A 23,447-nucleotide genomic window follows, 5' to 3' on the forward strand; every position below is an offset into this window, starting at 1 on the left:
AACTTGGAATATCTTCTGGCAAATACAAGTTTTACACAGCCAACAAGAGACTAGTCACATGTATTCTGCCATTTTACTAAACTCCATATCTACAATGTTCAAAGAGCAAGAACAGCTATCAACAGTAAATATTAAGACGTACATTAAACTGCTGTTCAGCAACTAGAAGAAATATTTCTACCTAAATCTTTCCAACTTCTGCTTCCGTGCTGTTGAAATTTCATTTTTAACTAAAGCTGTCAACCAGCTTAATTAAAATAAAGAGTTTTAATTAGACTTGGCAATCTCCAAAGTGCTGTCTTAGTTGGAAGAAGTGTTCTTCAATATCAGTCACCAAAAGAAAAATTTGTATTTAAATGTATCCTCATTCCCCTGCAAAGTAGATGGAAAATCGGATTCCACTAGCGCAGCTCATGAAAGAAATCTCTAGAAGGCAAAAACCAGATAGCAACTTCTACATATGCAAGTAGATTGACATCTAGTGTGAAAATACTGAACTACAAAGCCTACACTGCATATCAACAAGGATGAATTTAAAATAAGTAAAAAAATACATATATTTATGGTTAAATGACAAGAGAACCAAATCCTCCAAATACAAGCACCTTTAAATCTTCTCTACTTCAAATAGCTACACAGAGCCAAAAACATTGTACTGGTGACCAAGGAAGCGTAACTTCTAGAAGAGAAGGGAGATGTTAGCAGTGAATCTTAAATGCCAATGAGAAAGTCAGGAACAACTCAGACAGGAAGGCTGAGGAGAGGAGCACAGGCGAGCTAGTCAGAGGTTCTTTTTCTGGCCTTGGACAAGGTAAAGTAACAAAGTTAGAGACAAAGGTAGAATGATTGCATGAGTTGTTCTAGAGTTTATGACTAAAAGTATCTTAAATACCTTCATTTCTGTGAAGTGGGTCCAAAGACTGATGGGGAATGGTGTAAATACAGTGTCTAGATAGCTATGTTCTTTAGCACAATGCATATAGCCATGAAAGTCTAGATGTTGTAGGATAGATAAATAAAAGGCTTTTCATAGTCATCCCACTAAAGATTGAAGCCTACTATCAACATCATTATCCTAGAGTTTAGCTTATTAAATATCTTTAGTCAAAGACATTTTCATTACTGCGATGTCATCTCAAAACTGCTCGTCACCTTTTTATTCTTACTAGTATTCTGTTTAAGTTCATGGCAGCATTAGCAGAGATTTTTGACCTAAACAGTTTCCTGGCCATTTCAGGCCTATTTTCACCTTCTTGTCTGTAGTGATTTCATATAAGCAATATCTAAAAAATAGTACGTTAAAAAGCTGACAGAAGTGCATTTGCACTACAACTCCCAACCCACTTAAGATTCATTTACTATAACAATATCAGGATCTCTTCTGGTCTTTGCCAAAATCTGCTTGAAGCTATTCATTTCATACCTGCACATTTAGATACCAGATGCTTTCCAGAAACTAACAGTGTCAGCCTATCGCTAATATTTATGTGACAGCCCGCATCCGTGCAGCTCCCCTTTAGCATCAGTGTTGAAAACAGCTTTTAAGAGAACACATAATTTCAGCCAAAAACAGTTGTAAGCTTCCTACTAAATAAGAGCAGAATTAGTAGCAGCTGGAGCCATGTGAGATGGCACCTGCATGTACCTTCTCACTCCAGGTATTCAGAGACTCACAGCCTGTCCACCCCCATCCTTGTGCTCTGCGCTCAGCATAGGAATACACCAGATCCATCACAAACATTGCGCTCTCATTTCCCCCTCAATCACAGATTTCACAGGAGCACGGAAGTTATGCACAGGAACAATGCAGCCTAAGGATACCGATAAGAAATTTTGTTTTACATATTTGAGTAGCTGTCCATTCACACAAGGAAGCCTTCAGGCCACAGTATTTTATTATTTTGCATTCAGCACCACCTAATATTAGCAAGCTGACATCAAGGAGCAATCAACAGCAGAGATGTGGTACATACAGGTATCTGAAATAAAAGTTCTCCCATTATCCAGTTATTTCCCACTATTATCCCTCAACTTTTAGATTTCTTCCCATTGATTGTCTCAAATCCAAAAGCACTGGTGATCATGTGTTCTGGCAACCTATTGCCCTTAGTGAGGGTTAATTGCCAAAATTAGTTCTTTTTTTTTAATGAGTAAATATGATTCCTTAGCTTGACATTGACTCAATGTGTTAATCATTAAACAACTGACAGTTTTTACTGTTGTAGATATCACCAACGGTTTGTTTTTACTCAGGAAAAGATAGGATTCAAGGGAGCCTCTACATGATGAGTCAGAAGTGAGTGATGACATCAGGATAAGCTCTGGAAATGGTAAATGCATCTAGAAAACAAAACAAATAGCTGCTCACTGTGCCTCTTTTGCAAGGGCACAGAATGGAAAACGAAGCCTACACACTGAAGTAAAAAACTTTGACAGTAACTATACTGTACACTTCAAGTCAACCGGAAAATAGTTTCTTGGCACCATTTAAACCCTACAGAGTTCTAAAGGGAAAGCTAAAGAGAATTTGCTCAGTACCAAAGACCTTGCCAATCTCAAACATATCCAGTTTTGCTCCCCAAGCTAAGGATCTTCAGAAACTGCAAACAGATCCTGAGGAAGAAAATCCTTATCCTGTCAATTTTTGGTTTGTGCTAGCAACCTAATAACATGAAACTACCTGAAAAAATGCCCACTAAAGATCCATGACTGCACCCGAAATAACTACTCCAGAAACATACCGAAAACAAGTGAAAATGACACGGTTTTGGAAGAAACAGTTCAAGCTTTGTTTTTCTTGAGTATCTGGCAGATCTAAGGAGTAAGTTTCTTTAGATTTCCTTGACTCCATTCACCACATCTTACAAATTAGACATGTAATTTATAGTTCACCATGTTACTTTTAAAGCTTATTCCTACCAAAAGCAGTTTGTGTCATCTCGTCTTCACACGCTAATTCTGACACTCAGTCCTCCTGTAGCACCCCTGCTCTGTACACATTTTTTCCACTGAACACAGGCAGTTTAAAGACCACCATAATTTAAATGTGATCAATCAAGAGATATTTTGTATACAACTACAGGAATAGAAACACAACACAAACCATCAATTAAACATATGAAATACAAATAAATTTATAAATTAAATACTTGGAAACTATTCATAATAGTCTTAGTATCTCCTTTTCATTAAAAATTATTACTAATCCCTCACATTCAGGTTTATTAATCAAGTGCCAGAAAATCAAGAGACCAGGTGAACTCTTACGAGATCTTTAAAATAAAATTGAGTTGTGCTTGCCTTTGAGTTTTGGCACTGTCTTAACAGTGCCAGCTTTTTCTCCGCAATACGCAAGGCTGGAAACCTTTCTTTAAAATAGAACTAAACAGAACTTCAGTTCCTGCATAACAGGTTTGTATGAAGCACTAAGGCTTTAAGAAAAAAAAAGTATTGTCACAAAGTCTTTAGATAGCCATGCAGTCAAACAAGATGCAATCACTGAGTCATTAGTAAATTAAATATTATCAATTTAAGACAGGCTTCACAAAACAGACTGTTCTCTATAGAGTTAATGAACTGAAAACTAACCTCCCTTTCTAGACATCTTATTCACCAACCAGATCACAAAGAAGTTATTTGCTAGAGCAATAGCAGTCTTTGAATTATTTAAGTTCTAGCCCTTTCTCAAGGAATTTACTTTTTCACCTTTCTTGAAAAAAATCTTTCCATCAAGATCTATACGCTTTGAAAAGGCCCTTATGAGGCTAGCTTTATTTATTCCGGATATATCACTAGACTGCTTAAATTTCCTCACGACAGAATTTGTCATCCAGTCACTTTGTCCCACTGTAGTGGTATAAACGTAGCCAAAACTACAACTCAAATTGCCACAAGAGGAACTAGTTTGCTGTCAAGCTGTAGTAAAGACTGAACAACTGGCAGAGCAAAAGTGCCCATGGATTTTCATGTCTGCTGGTCTCAAGATAGCTGCTGCTATTTCTATTAGAGAGTGACAGCATCAAGGACCAAAAAAAAATCATTTAGAAGTACTTAATTCCCCTGCCCATCTTACCCTTTCCTCTTTGAGCTGGTTATAGACTCAGAACTAATGTTTTCTTCCACATCAGCACTTAGAACCCTTCATCTTATGCCTTCCTCCTAAGTGAATCCCATTTCATTGCCCACACCAACTCCAAAGCAAAGAAAATTATCTTTTTCTCACTATATCAATCCTGAAACCCCAGCACAGGGCAAGCTTACAAAGTTCTATTTGAAATACTGTCTATAATGGCAATGATGCACAAGTTAATATGCTAAGTTTTTCTTATATATTAATTATTTAAACATAAACGCTCATTTTAAACAATACTAAGTGGCTCGTGTTACACTGCCATGGACTACAATTTTGTTTTCTTTAACTACATAGCAACTTTTAAAAAAATGTTAAGTTCACCGTAAAGACTAAGATGACTGTATAATAATGATTAGAATATACATTACGCTTGCCTACAGCAAACAGAGGGAATATACAGCACAGCCCTTCTATTTTGTACTCCCATATTTAGATATGACCTTGAGATTAATTCCAAAAGCCACTGGCATTTTACACTGCTGATCCACTTTAAGAGCAGGAAGGCAGTCAGAGGAGAAAAAGGTTACCAACCAATGCTCTAAACAAGGGGCATCAACAAACTTGAAACGGACTGCGTGTTCCACCCTCAGGCAAGCCTTCATCACCTCTGTTCGTGTTCATTTCACCACTGCTAACCTTCCCTTCTGGATTTGCCTAATCTTGTGAGCAGCCGAACATGACAATTCTGGATTGTATTTTAGGAGGTGTAGATCAGAGAACTTATTTCTACCTAAAGACAGCTGTTTAAAAGGAACACCTGCTACATACCAGATATACTGTATTGACATCACACATTACTGAAACTACTATAAATTCTCTGTCCTTCCCCACTTTGTCCTTCAAGGTTTTTTTTCCTAACAGCAGCAACAATAAGCAACTGCCTACTGGGGAAACCACCGCTGCAAACACTCACTTTGCTATCCTGGAACACTGACTCACATTAACCAAAAGGGACTACACATTTACTGCCTCCAGTACTCTGGCATTTCTCTGCCTTTTCTTCCCTAAAAAACCCACATATCACTTGGCAAGGAATAAGAAAATAAGCTATTTCTGTCAGGTTCCCCGTATCTCAAAGCACATGCTGTGATTTTGAACTGGCAATGGAGCGTAGCAGGGCAAATATTTCCCATAACAAGTGCTGTGATGCTGTCAGGGAGATACGCACAGACCCTTGCACCAGGAGAGATCCACTAAAGACACCACAGCTCCATGTTCATTTTAAAAACATCTAGAGCATTTCAGTAAGGTCACACAGACCTCTTATGCCTTTCTACAGGGAGTCACGTTCCCAGTGACACTATCCCCTATCTGAGAAGACAGGTTTCCGTGCAAGACTCCAACTAAAACCATTAACTTCATTTTTTACCTCCATTTGGGAGGAAAGTTAAGCACAGTCAGGAAGAGAAGAGCCAACAGCACAGCGTGGCTTCTTTAGGGGCACTGTTGTCAGGGGAAAGGCACCAGGCAGGTCTCTAGCAGGAAGGATTCTTCAGCAATCCCTGCACTGGTCACAGCACTGTCCCACAAGCTTCAGCATCCCCTCCCACATAACAACATGACATTTTAACTCACTGGGCAAGGCAAACACTGGCACCTATCCCATCAACAGGCTGCTTCATGCCCAGGTCCCATATGTGCTCCATACTTTGGAACTTGCATTTTTCTCCCAGCAGGCATACTTTACGCGCCAGATAACTAGAAAATTCAAGTTGATTTTTAAGTCTTAAGATTGCTGTCAACAAAATCAAGCAAAATACTTAGCGTTTCTCAGACTGTGTGGGGTTCAATATTTAAGTTGTCTGCCTTCTATATGTTTCTGGTTGGGAATAACAGGAGCATCTCTTAATATTAGCTAAAATAGTAAACCAGACAGTAAGTTGAATAGCTTTTGTTAGCCTAAATTCACTCAATAACTGTGACTAAACTCAGGCAAAAGAACAGCTTTCAGAAGATGAGAATAACATACAGTTTTAATAAGAGACTACAGGTCTGTTTTTTAAATGTTTATCTATGGGTCTGCAAGTCCTGAGAAATCTGCTCTGTGTTCTCAAACAGCATGGCAGAGAAATTCTGCCTGCTGTTCTGGTCCTACACCAAAACCCTTTAAAAGGATGATGAAGACAGCATCACATTTCATAAGATATTTCCTGAATGCCTGCTGAGCTGACCTTGTTTACAAGTACTCAGTGAAACGATTAATTGCTCATATGTTCCACTCCACATTGCTATGGCTCAGAATTTTCTGCCTATACTATCCATATGGACATGAGCCAGGAAGAAAGTTTCTATGTAATTACCCAATTAATTATTATTAATGCTAGTATTTAAACAAAAAAATGCCAGCTGGCATACAAAACAGTCATTTCACTTCTATTGTGCAAGAGCTACAAAAAGCTTTTGTCTTCTTATTAACAACTACAAAATACAGACAAAGTTGAACAGTTTGTTATAAACTACAGGATCAGAAGGACAAGGAGAACAGAGTGGTGAAGGACTGGACTGGGAGTCTGAAAACAACTTGAATTCAGAGTCTGCAGCAAAAGTCCTGTGTGGTTAAGCCAATCAGTTCACTCTGTGCTACAGGTTTCCATTTGTAAATTAGTAGTTTCTTATTCTCCAGCTTAATTGTTTAATTTTACCATGTTCTTTGGTAGTTGGAATCCCTTATAACACATTAATAAATCAGAAAGGGATCCTGACTGACTACAGCCTATAAATTTATTCTCTTTGTACTGTTTAACATCAGGGGGATTTTGAGATTAGAAAGACATGATTTCTTCTGAACCTAGCAGAAACTGACTGCACCAGCTGGCGCAGAGAAATCAGCTGATACAATAACGCAAAAAAAAATAGTTTGAAACAGTCCAAATACAGTTATTAGAAACTAGATAAAAGCATACAATACCCTGGAATTTAGAACAATGTGTTATTCTTCAGTGCTTTATTGACATGAGCTACCAATGCACAGAACCCCAGCAACTTAAAGGGAGAAACTTTGTTCCAATGATTAGAGCAGGACCAGATATCAACAGTCCCACACCTCCCTCTCAGCTACACCACAGCTTTGCTGTACGAGACTGTACTGATGCTACTCTGTGCCCTAGAGCGTGGAAATAATCCATATGTAGCTACTCAACAGAATTGGTTTCAATTTTAATTCACAATTGTGCTAGGAATTTGACAAGACAAGTGTTTACCAAAATTTGCCTCAGCCCACATTCCAAATATATATAGTACCCTCATGGCTATCAATTTCAGCTCCATTACCACAGCAAAAAGTAAATATGAACTCTAGCTGGTTTTTGAAGTTGCACTATATTGCTACTGATGTATTTATGACATCACTTACTGCAACAGTAGCAAACACCCCCTAGGATGGCTAACACCAGGTCCCAACAGCTCAGCTTTACATCCAACTGTTGATGTGTTGTGTGAACTGGACAATACAGAAATCCGTTAGAACTTGATCTTCAGGGGATCCTGACATCCTTGGCACAAAGCTCTAAAACGAAGCAGAGATGTATCTCTCTCCACTCATGGTAATATTCAGCACTTTTCCCCCTAATTGAGAGGATAGTGCAGTTAGAGGAAAGCTGAAAACAAGTGAATACAACAGGGTTCATCACTAGCACAGCCAGCATTCAATCAGCTTTGCTCTCCCTAGCAGGTCTCACACAACACATTGCGGGGATTACTGCAGAGCATTCGTGAGGGCAGCGGAATAATATAATATAGCAACTCATGTTCTAACAAAAAGATCTGGAAAAGCAGCCACGTGGACAGTTATTTTGCAAGGCACCACGGGAGCCCTGTTTGCCTGAACTTTTGCAAAGCTGACTGCATCCTAGCTTTTTTCTAACACAAGTAGACATCATATGAGCAATGTTTGTGATGAACAGAGGGGGATAGCAAATTACTGTTGCTGAAGCCGAGTAATACTGCTCAAGCACAGTTTCTCAGCCAAGTAGGGCACAGCACATGCAACAGTAAATTGCAGCAGCACAAAAATTCTGTATATATACTCCCAACTACAGATAGGTTACAGGTGTGATTCACTGGAAGACAGGCAGCTGACCTAAGAGTTTGAACAGATCCATCTCCAAAAAGAACAGAATTTGCACTCTAGCAAAGTGGTTTTCATCAGAATATGCTGCCAGTTTGTCTGTGAGGCTGCAGGGAGCCTGAGCTTTCAGAGTTCACAGCCCTAAGAGAGTTGTGCTATGCAGACTTGCTCAAGACCCCTCCTTCCAACACTCCTGGCTCTGCAACAGCCTCTGCAGAGCTCCCTTCGGGCCAGAGTCCTTACAAACCCCTGACTGACAACAAAGATCTCAGTTTCCAGGCTCCAGCTCCTGGATCCAGTCTGCAAAAGCAGGGCAGGTCAGAGAGATCTCAGACTGGCAGCAGCTGCTCTTCTCCACCCCTCCTAAAACACAGAGCCAAACAATCTCATATTCCTAAACTCTTACAGATCTCCTCCGCAAAATATTGAGCCATCTAAATTTAAATATTTTAAACCTACACAGACTGGCAGTGGGGTACAGCTGTGCTGTCTGAAAAGTTTCCTAGTAGTGACCTTGAAATCTAATTTCAAGAAATTGTTTGTATTCTACAACGAGCAGGGCCAGAGGCTCACGATTGGCATTTGTACAGTATAACAGGATTTCAGGTGAGTTCCTGTATGGTAGACCAAATTCTGCTCAGATCCAAAAATATGACTGAAGTCTCATTAAATGATTGCTGGGAGATTTGTGAGCTGGAACAGATTGATTTTGTTGCTCCAGATGATTGGTTTTCTAGTATATATTAAATTTCTATGGCTTACAGAGTCAAAAAAGGGAAGGAGAACTACTTGTCCAGGACCCTCTCCCATCAGCGTGGTCACAAGGAGTTCAAGGAATCTTTTCCAAACATAATATCAGCAGCCCATTTTAAAGCTTGCTTTTCTTTCATTAAGTTCTGAATACTTTCCAGACTGATCTTCTTTGTTCCTTGAGCAGCAGGGAAACAAGCAGGAAGAGCCCACCGCATCACAAGCCTGAACACCAGTGGAAAGCATTTAAGGTACACAAGCAGAGTGTTCATTATAGATTAAAACAGCCAGCTGTTTCACCCCAACTACAGAAAAACACCACAAAGAATACCAGTTTTGAAAAGAAAACTTCTAATCCAGTAACTGAGGGAATATAGTAAATCAACGTGAGAGCAAAAGGAAGTCAAGATCAAACCCAGTGTCTTCTCCAAGTTTATATAAGTGAGTGTCTGCAAAAAGGCTTCAGTATCCCCCTCAGAGGGGCCACATAAAACAAAGGCAGAGATACAACAAATAACGTTAACTCTGCAGGATAGTTGGTAACATCCAGCATAGTTCAAGGGAAAAATCTCAGGGCACCACATCAAGCAAATAAACATTGTACTTCCCTGGAGTTTAAGACAACGGAGCGGAGGGAGGAGCTGGGGAAAAAAAGAAAAAGGTAAAACTGAGTTTATTTTATAATGAAGTTATACTTTTTTTTCCCCTACTGCTGCAATGCACTAATAGCGGCACAAAGAGCTGCATCAGAAGCAAATGTGATACTGTTTTTCTCCATTTGGCAAAGGATATATAAGGACATAAGTGTGAAACATACTTATCTTCTGTAAAAACATGGTAAATAAACAGAACACAGCTTGTCCATGAATCAAATCAGTACTACAGCAATTTGTGGAATAAAACAAACAAGTCTCTCAGCAACATGAAAAGACTTTAGAATTCTTTCCCCATAAAACAAGCTCTAACTAGCTTCCTCTTCCTTTCTGGCTATCTGTGCATCATGGCATAAGTAATAAAGATTTTGCTTAAAGTCCTAGATCTACCTAGCTAAGTGCTTAAATCCTAGAGAGATAATGCTTTTTCAACTCAGCATTTTTACCACCACAATGTCAGTAAGATCAGTAGTAGCAAGATTCATAGGGTATGTGCACAAATACACTGGTGAATTCAGAACTAAATCAAATCTACCCACCCACCACATTCATTAGCTATCTGCCCCCTCCTTTGTATCCTGTCCATTTGGACTACAGAATCTCTGCACTGGTATGGAAGAGCTCTTGAATCTCACACTATACATGTGATGTAATACATCTGAAAGACATTCCCTCCTGATTTCTCACCAGACACAAGGGCTACTCGCTTAATCCTGAACCTGTTTGCCTAGTTCATAACACTTGTCCTGCAGCAGCAGTGTTCCTGTAGAGGTCTTTTCCTCCTTACATTATGCAAGCTTAATATTCATTTAATGTTGCTTTCTCCTGTGGATTATAAACACAAATCTCTAGACCCAGAATAACACTCTTCAGCCCTCTTAAGATAGAAAAGTGGCTACTAATCTTCAAACATAATCAGCACACACAAGGAAAACAAACCCCCCCATCAGCCATCAAGTGGGAAGATCAGAGAACAAAACAGACGTTGTAGCACATTGTAGTACAACTCATTTCTAGCCTATCCTGACTTCTGAATGCTTGACTTCACAAATTCAGTAGTTATCTTTTAACATTGCTCTGCACATTTAATCTCCATTTTTAGACCAGTTAGCTAAATTTTTTTCCTTCTCGGTTAGCTTCTGTAAGTTAGAACATCAAGTGGACACCCTCAAATTATGTCTGTGTAAACAGTGTTAGTTACCCTTTCAGCATACAGAAGGTTTGTTAATTCTTACACCTTGCACTTTTCAGAAGGCAAAGATCCCCTGTGATATCCAGCTACAGTGTAGGTATCCCTGGCTATTTCTTGGTTCATGCTAACCTCAATTAGTACCTACCTAGGGAGAAACAGTTTACATGAAACCAAAAATATACATAATAGAATTTGTGTCATACTTTCTGCATGGCTTCCTGGACAACACTGAAAAAAGCCAAAACCATCCGACAAAATCTTTGTGCCTAATCCACTGAAGCACATTAGCCCTAAGCAACACAGTTTAAGAAAAACCACATTTTTAAGTGCCCCAACTGATTGCAGTAGAAAAAACACTTCAAAATGTGAGGTCAAGCAAAATGTGTTTGGACCAAAAAAAAGAGAAAAAAAAATTATATTTCTGAAGTTGTTCTTTAAGAACCACATTAGTTGTTTTTTATTTTTAGGACTTGTTTGAAACATCACATACAAGCTGTGATGTTGATGCCCATATATAAACTCACTGTGGTTTATGTACAACCAAGTGTGTGTAATCCAGGCACATGAATAAACGTAGCCTCACTAGCATCCAAGTCTTTTCCTACACAGGAAATTGTAACAAGCCACTCAATTTCCTTCCCACTATGTTTATGCAGTTTGATATAGGCAAATATCAGCAAGCTCTGCCATGTGCTAAGGTGGCTGGAAGCTACAGAGTATCTTTGGTGAAGCACTAAGCTCAAGCTAGAAAACCCTGCTGAGAAGCAAAGTGCAGCAGCTCCACCTCAGTGTTCCACTGGTGTGAAAACAGAGTCCCACAGCTTTTGGCCATTTCAGTACGGGCAAGGGAAGACTGTGCCTTCAGAAGGCACAGACTGTCTCAGCAATCTTGACAGAGCAAGACTAACACTGCTACAGGACTTTGAAGCATTAATGTAACATCCCCGTGGAGCCACCAGTTCCAAAGAGGCCAGACACCAGAGAGACACAGTAGGAAAAAAAAAGTTACGCACCTTGCCTGAGATCATACACTAAGTTTCCCAAGATACTGTATACACCAACACTCATTATTCTGAAGGCAGAATTCCAGAAATTCAGTCCTGTTTAAATGCAGGAATAACATCTGGCAGATGCTCTATAAACATAAAAGGAAAGCAGCTTTGCCTCCTGTGTATCTAACATTTAAACAAATTTATATGCCCACTAGCAATAAGAACAGGAGACCAGGTATGTATGAGAGGCCTGCAGCAACTTTTTTTTCCTTTACAGAGACCTACAAACATGCAGAGTGTGGAACGTTTTAAAGTTTTAATGAACAAAAGGAGTCATATGGCTCCTAAAGCAAATGGACATTTCTGGCAGCTTCGGAGGGAGCTGGAAGGAAGAAACATTCTTCACTGAATCAATTCAAGCATCAAATACCATAAGCTGTTGAGAAGCGGCCCCCTCCCCTCAGCACATGAAAATACCTCAGTAGACTTGTGTTTATGGTATGAGACTAAACTACAATATATATTTTAGAATAATAGCTGAGAAGTAAACAATGTCCTAACTTAGCAACCTTAAGTGTCAATGAGAACATGTGAGCTTCAACAGGGACCTTTGTTTTATTCTCAAAAGTGACTAAACTGCTTAGCCTGCACTCCTTCAAACAATCTGATACTCAAAAGGTGAGGAAAATATGAGGACTGACCTCTAATAAGACTGTATTTAGTAAATCCTAATTAACTATTTGTATTACAAGCCTACCTTTGGCATAATTTGTTACACTATTTTTATCAAAATGTATTAGTATGAACAATGCAGTGATCAGAAATGGAAGCAGATGCTTTATAAGGAATTCCAGTTCCACTGAGCTATGCAAATCCACAGCAACTGTAAAAATCACTAGATTTTAAAAATCTACAAGGACATACAAGACAGCTATCTTTATACCCCACCAGAAGAAACAGGGGTGTGGAAAACATTCTTCTGCACTATTCCATATCCAGAAATACAAAACCATGGTTAAAAGCTTTAGTGGTTTATGGCATTTCAAAGAACAGTGACAATCCCGCATGGTCTAAAGGACAGGACCTGTGCCAGGAATCCACTTCTATTTCTAGCTCTGTCACTGGTGGGCTGTGTGACCTTCCCTGGAGAGCTACACCTCTGTTCCTTCAGCCACACCTGGTCCGCAGGGAGAGAATCGCCTTTTGCTATGCCCCTGAGCGACAAAGAAGAGCGGACTTCACTACAGGACAGTCGGCACTGCTGTACAATATACAGTGTCAAGGGCAGAACAAAGGTAAGCCACCAGGCCTCCGGTTTTGTGTAGGAAGCATGCAGCTCTCTTTCAGTAAGAATCATTAATATCTTCTTGGTTTTACTCTCAGGAACCAGTAACAAAAAATAAACCCACCACTACATCTTCTGACTTACATGACCCATTCCTTGTCTTTGCAAGCAGAGTACAGTTCCTACAATAAAGTGTAATTAGTTCTTTATTTATCTAGTTTTGAACTGCTAACAGCCCAAGGCTTAATTCCATTTTTTTCCCAGCCAACCATCAGTTACATTTATTAAATCTCATTTACAGGACCAAGGTCTGAGCCTGCATAATAGTTCACAATTTAGCCTGTATATTTTAAGCAATAATCAAAACAATAACAGATAAGAAATTAATACCTCAAATGTTTGGTATGAAGAGAGACAGTCATATTTGCCATCATACTAGCCACAAAGATTATCCTTTAACACAATTTTCCAGCACAGGTTAGTTTCACCTTTGAAAAAATAAAACCAAACAAAAAAATTTAGTTTGTTATACTTGGACCCACACTGAACTGCAAAAACTCCATAATAGCAGCAAAAATGACAAGAAAAATGGAGTCACTGAAACACTGTAAATCACTTTCAGCAGTGATTAATGTAAAAATTGTACTTCATTACAATCAAATGAGAACATATCCTGACACTTTTTCACTATTTCACATTTTAGCAAAGTAAAAAAAAAAGCTTAGAGAATGTGATGTTAATTTCCCTCTCCCCTTTTCCTTCAAAATATCACTGTCAGCTTCCCAAGAACAGCACGTCCAGGAAATACTTCAGCCATGCTATTGTGGTACATAGCTGCCCCATTGACAAGACACAAGGTAAACATCAAGTGCTCTGCATAAGAGCAGATGTATTTTATCATAGAAAATAAGCATAGCAAAAAAAATATTAGCCCCCACATTTTATAAGTGTTTTCTGTAACACTGAAGCATATGACCAGTGCCCTTTGCATGATCAACCTCAAATCTAGCAGTTGCAATGGTTGTGTCTGTATGCTTTTCCAGACATGCAGGATGCTAACAATCACCTTGGTCTACCTGCTCCTTCATCAGATCAAAGATAGAATGGAATTTCACCCAGCGTTCATTAAACGGCTAGTAATCAAATCAGTCCAGTAATAAGTTTTTACAACTTTTTAATAAATGCAACCCTGAAAATGTACACCTATGAATTTGGAGCCTATCTTGAGAACAACTGCGTTCATGTTTCAATAGTGGTAATAATTTCTCACAGCCCATCTAATTTGTTTTAGAAGTACTTGATTAAGGTGATTCTTGCTAAATCCTCTCTACCATGGAGAGGTAGAGAGGTTTCAACCTCTCCTTGGTATTTCACTTCCACTGCAATTAGCTCATTCCTCTGACATTCTCCTCTGCACTTACAGATTGCAGGATTTTCCTCCTGTCTCTAAGATCAATCCTCCCATAATGATTTTTTTTCTGTTACAGCATACCTTTGTTTACTGTATCACACTCCCTCTTTGCCCCTTAGACATAGAAGTTTTGTATCTTTTCTGCTATTCTGATGTTACTCACCGCTTCTTGAATCTACTGATCCCCAATCCACCATCACAGTATTTTACAGATCCATTGCTGCCAAACCCAAACTGCCTTCCATGTTCTCTCCCTAATCCATCAATAAGTCCAACCTCTCTGAACTTTTCACTCAACTGCATTTGTCTTCTTTTCAATAGCAGGCTTCTGGCTATATCACAGATATCTGGAGTATATTTGAAAACCTAAACCACTTTGTCTGCACAAGTGTCCTCTGCAGATTCATTTCTACCATTACGCCTAGGTTTGTCTGCAAAGTAGTGTTGCAGTTTCTTCTCCTTAACAACATTTAGATTAGGCTGAAAACTTTAAAGCAGATCTTTCTAAAACAAAAAATTCTCAAAATACAGAATCTGTTCATTTTATATCTCAACATAAATTGGGTATTAAGGTCTAGAATTTTACTTGAGAAACCCAGTCATAGGCTAAATATGGAGAAGGTTTTTTTTTTGCTAGCATTTAGTTCCATTTCATACCATCAGGGCTATTCTCTGCAAACAATGAAGAAATTATATTGAGGAAAAAAGTATTTATTCAATGGCAGCTGGTACAGACAGGAATCTTGGATACATCTGACTAATGAAACGGACACAGAATGACAGTTGCAATATTAACAGAGAGCTCCCTTCTCCCCTTTTACATGATAAAATCTGGATTTTTCTATGCAGACACACTGAAATAATTTTCAAGTCTTGTGACATTTCTATATTTAATTCTTAACTACATTGATGTTAAAAATTAAACCATTCAAATTAAATTAGCATAAATTTACTAATTAAAAACAATTTCCAAACCAAGCAATCTATATTTAATATCATGCCTTTCTAAGAATACTTACTGTGCTGTTACATATTACTTGTGTCTAAAAAAACGTTCAAAGATTTTACATCGTAAAGTGTCAGCCTGATTTGACATCTTTGATTTTTGGAAAAAAATTCTGAACTTGACAATCTACAACATTCTTATTGTCCTTTAATGGATAATTAAAAAAATATGTCAAAGTTAAAAAAATTCTCATAGGAAAGTGATTTCTAGCCTGTCAATGCAGGTTGCTATGGCAACAACCACAATGAGTACGAAGGCTCTAACCTTATTCAATGAATAAAATGGAAAAAAAATCACAAGATACTATAATGGAAAACACTGTATGATAAGATTTCCTAAAAAAAAGTGAAACTAAAGGACGACCTCCTCTACCCCATGTAACAATATCTGGGCTGGGAAAAAAAAAGCCTCCAGTTTACCATAAAACCTCATGTCATTATGTTTTAGAAATGCTGCAGCTCTGCTGTTCTTGTGACTTCAGTATTATTTGGCTTTCTCAGAGGTAAAAGACTGAAAATGAGCTTTTAGTATCTCAGGATAACAGGTGTTATCTACATGGAGCAGTAGTACCAAACAGACGGGACTGTAAAATACAGTAGGGGGAAAAGGTAGTGCAGACAAAGATGGATTCTACCATAACAGTCTAAAAACAGATTTGCTTCAAATGAAGCATGTACAGTTGAAAGTATCTACAGAACAAATAGCTCCATCTAGAGGTTAAAAAGCAAGGGATATCAAAGTAAGCTTACAGGTAAATAAATGTTCTCGAGACTTCTTAAAAATACCCCCTAAAATGGTCTGCAAGATCTCCCAATTAAAATTAAAAGTTAGGTTCAAAACACATAAAAGTCACCTAGTCTTTGAGAATGTAAAAGTTTTTCATTAAAAACAAACTGAAGACAAATCTTGAAGTGAAAATATCGAAAATCAAAACCTGCTCACCCATACCTTAGGCTTCCTGCATTTCAGCGAAATTCACACTGAAATCCTAGCCTCGGGAAAGTCAGTAAGTTTTGCCAGTTTTCAGTGTGATCAAGATTTCACCACCACAGAAGGTAAATCAAAAGTCAGCCCTCCAGCACCACTTCAACAAAAATTTATACCCAGGTTCAACACTAAGTGAACAGTCCAATAAGGAACAAAACTTTTTGCACGGGCAATACTTTTCAGATCCCCATCCTTCATATTTACCTATCACTTTCCACTTATATCTGCAGGAGTCGGAACACCCCTGCTAAGTTGCTACATGCTCCAGAGCAAACTATATTTTGCATGCCATCTTCCAAAGTAATTAATCATAATCGTATTTTATGTCTGCAGGGAAACAACTACTTCCATACTCTAGGGAAAAATCCAAGCTTCAATCTGCTTAAGCTACACCATGCTGAGGTGAAAGGCCAGTTCTTTTCCCTGGCAGGACATGAAGGAACCAAACCCTCAGACCACTGCCTCCACTAGCAAACACTTCTGTGCTGCACCTGCAGCAGTAGATACAGAGCCTCTGGCTGCCTTCCCACACCTAATCCCTCGGTTCTAACACAATAAAGTCATATTTTTGACTACCCAAGACTCTCCAAAAATCATCAGCTACCTGGCCAACTGATTTTCAGAATCAATTCTCTAACAGAGTGTCACTTCATTAGAGAATTTTAGGTATGGATGGATAGTCATACCTCCAACTCCTCTGCTTTAAATCATATTTTCTCCAGTTTACATTGGTTCTGATCCCTCTCCATCTAAATTCTACACATGCATTACAATAATGCTTACAATAGATCACCAGGACTGTCCTCATAATTCCTTCCAGACTGTTGTTTACCCTGCAGTCTGCATAAAAGAAAAAAAAAAAAATCACATAACAGCATTGTTTCCTGAGCCTGTACTGGACATTTCCTAGCTGTGCCTCACAATACAAGCAGTGACACAAAGTAGAATTAAAAGGGTCAGAAAATCAGGAGCAGAGGACTGCTGCTGGAAAACCGTTGGGTTAGAAGTCTGCCGCGTTACTGCTCCAGAACAAAGGCATGCTTTGTTATTCACTCCATGCTTCTGGTAGTGTTAAACTGCCTCATGTGTCTTTCCCACATATTTTACACTTGCCCTGTCTTTATCCTCCTCTCAAACCCTTATCCCTCTTTTCCACCCTCCCATCTTGCTTTTTCTATTTACCTATTCTAGAACTGTACTTCCTTATGGCATCCCTACTCTTTTTAGTTTATGTTCTTGATTCTATTTAGCATCACAAAAAGACAAACAGTTTATGCTAGAACAAAACATCCCCTCCACCTCCCCCTAAAAAAATACTAACATTACCAAGCCAGAACCAGTAAAACCACTGACAAACCATTTTATTACCATTAATATGTTGTTTTTAAAGGTCCAAGTGCTGTGCCTCTGAAAAATCAGTCCACTTTGTGCCTAAAGTTTAATTTGGAAACTCATGCAGGTGTGAATATCCGTCCAAAGGACACTGCACAAACTGTTCTTGGAAAATTTCTACAAAGTAACACATTCTTCCAATATTTGAAATGGCACTCACCGGGAGCCTTTCTTGAAGTATCTTACAATATTGATTCCTGTACTGTATTTCTCTGACATGTGTTCAGTTTCTCTGAACATAGGTATCTCCAAATTTTTAAGACACATCATACACCTATAGCCAATTTTAAGTTCTGAAAATCTAGCAAATAGAAACCAGAGCTTGCATAGGAAGTTGGTGCCAGATTTTCCTCCTGATTATTTATCACAGTTTTATTACAAATGTATGTTTAAGATTACTGGTTTATATTAGTTTGCCATAGCAGAAGCAAGTCTCATTTTGTTTTTATTTAATACAGCATTTTAAATAACCCTTGAATCTAGAACACAGTATTATGATTTCCTAGGAAGCATGACTGAGCATTACAAAAATGCTATATAACCTCTGGAAAACACTTCCAAACCTATTTTGAGCTTTTATTAAACATGTATTAGCAGAAAGGGCTTTCAAAGTAGCTGCTCATATACAATGCAATTTCAGCAATTTAATGCCAAAAATAAACTCAATATATCAGATCCCACAGGGAGCAAGGAAAAGTGCACTGTTTCTCCTTCAGCATTCTACTCAGATCTCCAATTCAATAATCTGTATCTCAACACATCAGAATTGTACTTCAACAGTAGTATTGCAACATTATTCCCACAGAGGAAAGCATTGATTTCCAGAATGAAATGGAGAAACAGCAACTCAAACCAACTTTTTATTTGCTATTAATATTAAACACAAGGTACATCAAAAGGCTCAACTTTTTTGGGTTGCAATCCAGCTAGCTGATCCTTCCTAAAACTGTATAACAATTAAAAAATGAAAACTTTTCTTTCCTTTTGCAACAGTCTGTATGCAAATACATCTTTGAGAACAAGCCTAGTCTTGTTAGTCTAATTTTGCAGCTCTACTGCAAGATCCCATGTTACACACAAACTTTCTGGTGTTGCAGTAAGCATGGTTTCCTTTAAATCCCATCGACACAGATAACAGTTCATGCAAATACAAAAAAAATACCAGGAGGTAAGCTGTGCTTTCACTTCAGCCTGCTTAATGAGAATAAAACAACTTACTAGAAATTTTTAAATGAAAAAGTACTCCCACAAATAGAAACCAAGTCCTGACTTCTCACATGTCCATTCTCAGTGTTCTAAATTAACTAGAAATAGCACCAAGATACCAAATGCATAAAATATTTAGATCAGGCTATTAAAGACCTCCCAGAAAATAAGTATAAACTTGATCTGGGAAAACAACCCATACTTCTATGGCTTTGTAAAAGTCCTGCAGCCCAAGATAAGCAACCTAAAGCTTAAAACTAAAGAAAATTACTACAAAACTTCTGTCACATTACATAATCATATATAAATCCTTTTACCAGAAAGTGTAACACTATTTTCTCCGCAAAGTCAAGTCCACTTCATCCAAGTTCAGTTTTGAAGCAACTCCTGTGTCAGAAAACGCTGGCAGAATTTGCACTAACAATTGCCCATCCCTAATACAGCTTACAAAATAAAGTCTTACCACCACTCGTTCTTTGTTGAGAGAATGAATTACTGACGGACTTTTTTTTTTAAAACTCCCAATCTCCCTATACACACTTGCAAAAAATGACAGTTGGAAGCAACTGAATTGGGCTTTATGTTTTTCCAGGTATCATTTCCTCAGAGCGATAGCTTTTTTTTTAAATTGACAATTTAATAAAGAAAATAATCCATTCTGTTAAAGACAGCAGAATATTTCAAAATCTATTTCCAGATGGTAAGGACTACCTTTTGGCCTTTGCCAAAATGTGTATTTACTTTTTTACATTGGGGAAAAAAAAAATCATATTTAACCAGAGTTTCCTTTAAATTTATTTAAATACAAGCTGAGCAAGCATTTCAAGAAGTTCTTCAGTCTGTTTTGTAACAAGTTTTGAAGAATTAAAATCCAGATTTTTGCTCACCTATATTAATAAAAGCTTTTTCTTAATTTTTCAAGTAAAGAGTATGTTGGGGAAATTCACTGACAAACCATGTGATACTAGAATTTAAAACTGGCTGATGCTACACACTATTTTTAAAGCTTGAAGACTTTTTTACAGCTTAAAAAAAGTATGTCCTCATCTCCTCATAACTAAAACTGATTATTGAAAATACTATTACATTGCTGAACAGATGAGTCTACTTGTCACTTTGTATTAAACATGCTTCTGTAAATGACTAAGACCGAACAAAACCACAAAAATACTTACATTGCATTTACTTTATCTTCTGGACCCTGAACTTGGCCCGTTACAGTTCCTTGCCTGGTATTTTTAACCCAGCCAACCACTCCTAATTTCCTAGCTTCCTCTTCTGTGTACTGATTTGAAAAATAATGAAAGAGGACAATCAGTGTCAGCACATACACATATATATCACTTAAAACTCCACTTCCATTTTCACAGCTTTAAAACCTACACTTAAGAAAATCCATGGATTATGCTCAGGCATTAAGATATTCCTATCAGCTCTGAAGTTGCAGCAGAAGGAGCTAACTTTTTAACACGAATGAAATTTTACAGAGACATAATAAATGCACAAGTTAATTCCCACTTCCATTTTCACAGCTTTTAATACTTTTCTTTAAAATACATATAGATATGATGGCTCCACCAAGCCAGTACACAGCTCACAATAAAAGTCACCTTCCTCTTTGCTTTATCATATGTACACACACAGAAATCTTCTGATGGTGTAAGGTTTTTCTCATTCACGAGGAGGCCAAAGACCTTATTTTAGAAACTCTTAACACAATTTTGCTCACAAGGGCTGGACTAATTCCACATAACTCCCTCATACTTATTCTGTCCCTTCCTATAGCTATCACTGCTCATCTGCCTCTGATCAGTGTCTAAACTCAAAATCTGCTATATGTACAAACTTCATAGTTCCTTTTCTCCTGTTTCACTTGAAATCCTTTCCACCTGACCTTCATCCTTTAAGTTTACCCCCAGCTGCTGCATTACTACTAACAGCAGCAACAACTAAATAGCAGCAAATGGGATAATCCAATTATACTGTTTCTCAAATATTTTTGCATTACAAACTACCGCTTCCCAGCTATTCACTTGTGATGAGATCAGGAACTTCAGTACTCTGAGTTTTTTTTTAAAAAAAAACTCATTCTGTCTTTCATGTACATACAAAAATACAAGCATGGTTTTCATAATTTGTCTCTAAACACTGAAATGGTAGGGAACAAAGCTTGTTTTGCAGAAATTACATTTTTGTTCCACGTAGGACAATAAAAAAACACTATTAGCCAATACACAACACTTCATTAACAGCAAATTTATCTACATTCAAGGTACTTCCTCTGTCTTGCTTTTGCACATTTAGTAAGAAATATAAGACTACATGGCCTACGATTTTATCCTATATTACCAAACATCAACAGGCTGATGGCTCTAACAATAAGATCTGAGAGTTTTCAACACATTTTGATGAGAAATAGCCACCAAACATTTTAGAGTATGTGCAGTAACACTCAAAACAGTACAGACGTACTAAATGGGCACACTGTATTATATTTCAACATTTATTCTAATGTCAGTCAAACCTCCGGTCAATATGACTACATTCCAAAAGATGAAACAAATTTTGAGGTAGTCTAAGCAATGAAAAGGTGTTGCTAACAACGAAGAGTATTTTAAGATTATGATGAACAGCTTCTCCATACTAACTTGTCCAAAAGCATGGGAATGCAGCTGACAACCTGTTTCTCAAAACCACTTATTAGCTCAGGACTGGCACTGTGGTGCCAATACATATAAACCACAAATGAAAACTTCTAGGTCTCGTATTAAGCACAGTCCACTATTTTCAGGCAAAGAACTGTTCTTATTTCAAACATATTCTCCTGTTTCTTGGGGTTCTGTGAAATGCAAAACTACCTGCTGCATGTTCAGAGCCGGTGGAAACGTTTGGCTGGGATACAAGATTGCACACTTGTAGCACATTGTAACAAGGAAAGAAAATAAGCTTATTTAAAGGCTGATACTATAATTGCCATTAAAAAAAATTAAACCGGAATACATTGTTTCAGAAGTTAATGTCAAGATCTTCAGATTTAACCTTTCTAAAGATTAAAACGTTATAATGCTCTTGGGGTTGTTTTATCACAAGCAATGCAAACACAGTCTTTAGATAATACACAAACAAGCAACACATTAGTAAGCTTTTAAAAATCCATTTTAATATAATGGTAATATAAAAGATTTTTTTCCCCCCTTTTAAATCCACTTGCAGTAGTTAACTGTAACCTGGAACTCAAAGTTCAAGTTAGATATGTTTATAGCCTACAGACCTGCTGCTGTATTTTTAGCACTGGAAATATTATACTGTAAAGTAGAACTGGAAATCAGACATGGCCTTACCATCCTGAAACAAACACCTAGGAAAGAAAGAAAGAGACATTAACGTAATTCAAAAGAATACAACTTCTAGGAATTTTGCTTCATATAAAGTTGCAGTAAACTGCATACAAGTCATCTGTGGTCTTTTCTTACTGAAATTTCAGAGAGCAGTTATGAAATTTTAACATTAGGCCAACTCTATACAATTTGGGAAACGAGCTGGCCTTCACCCTTCCCTTCAGCAAACGACTATTTTAATTAACGCAGCCAGCGCACGTGGCTTTCTCTAACGAAGACAGTGCAGGACGGGAGTTGCCTTTGACTTAATTTTCATTTTCTGGTTTTGCTGCCAACACAGGGTTGGGGTGGGGGCTGCATTCCCACAGACCCACGCTGACCGCAGACGCGAGCATAAACGCGGGTAACGGACAGCGCCTTTGACAGAACAACCTGCGCTCCCCAGGGGCCCGGGTTTGTTTGTTTTTTTTTTTTTTACAACGTTTTTTTAGCTCCTTTCTGCTGAGGACGAGAAGGCCGCCCCCCTACACGACGCCATCACCGCCTCCCTCGGCCCCGCGCGCATGCGCGACCCGCCACAACCGCGCGCCCTCGGCGGCGCCGCCGCAACCCGCCCCCCCCCCCCCCCCATAAACCGGCCCCGCAGCTCGGAGCCCGCCTTTACCTTGCACTCGCCCGAACACTTCGTAATCCACCGACTTCAGCGCGCCGGAGGCCTTCCCCAGGGCAGACATGGCGCTCGAAGAGCGGCTGCCGCGTTGTGCGCTGCTCTCCCGGGCCGCGGGGCCGCCGAGTCCGTCCTCCCCCCCCCCCCCCGCCGCAAACAACGGCGAGCGGACGGGAGCGCGCGAGGCTCAAGCTTCCCGCCTCACGCAGGGGCGCTCCGGGGCGGGAGGAGGCGGGGGTGGGGGCACAGCACCCCAAAATTCACTCTTGTATTTGAAACTAGAAGTGCTGAGAGGACAAAGGTCTGAAGGAAGCTGTCTCCCGTTTCAGGGCCGGTGCTGTAAGCGTACAGGCCCGACCGGGTTTCCCGC

At 38.7% G+C, this 23,447-nt stretch overlaps 1 protein-coding gene across 1 annotated transcript in view; it reads right to left on the bottom strand.

Moving 5' to 3' along the window:
- ACYP2 (acylphosphatase 2) overlaps window positions 1-23,201 on the bottom strand; it is a 43,361-nt gene extending 20,160 nt beyond the window's left edge. Inside the window, exons 1-3 of the mRNA XM_086745464.1 lie at window positions 23,075-23,201; window positions 22,414-22,430; window positions 20,248-20,357 (exon numbers count right to left, since the gene is read on the bottom strand). Coding sequence (XP_086601590.1) covers window positions 20,248-20,357; window positions 22,414-22,430; window positions 23,075-23,144 — 197 coding nt within the window. The 5' untranslated portion in view covers window positions 23,145-23,201. The remainder of the gene's footprint in view (window positions 1-20,247; window positions 20,358-22,413; window positions 22,431-23,074) is intronic.
- Window positions 23,202-23,447: the final 246 nt, after the last annotated feature.

This window comes from Chlamydotis macqueenii, chromosome 3, assembly GCF_036417535.1.
Source record: "Chlamydotis macqueenii isolate bChlMac1 chromosome 3, bChlMac1.mat, whole genome shotgun sequence".
Taxonomy (NCBI): Eukaryota; Metazoa; Chordata; class Aves; order Otidiformes; family Otididae; genus Chlamydotis; species Chlamydotis macqueenii.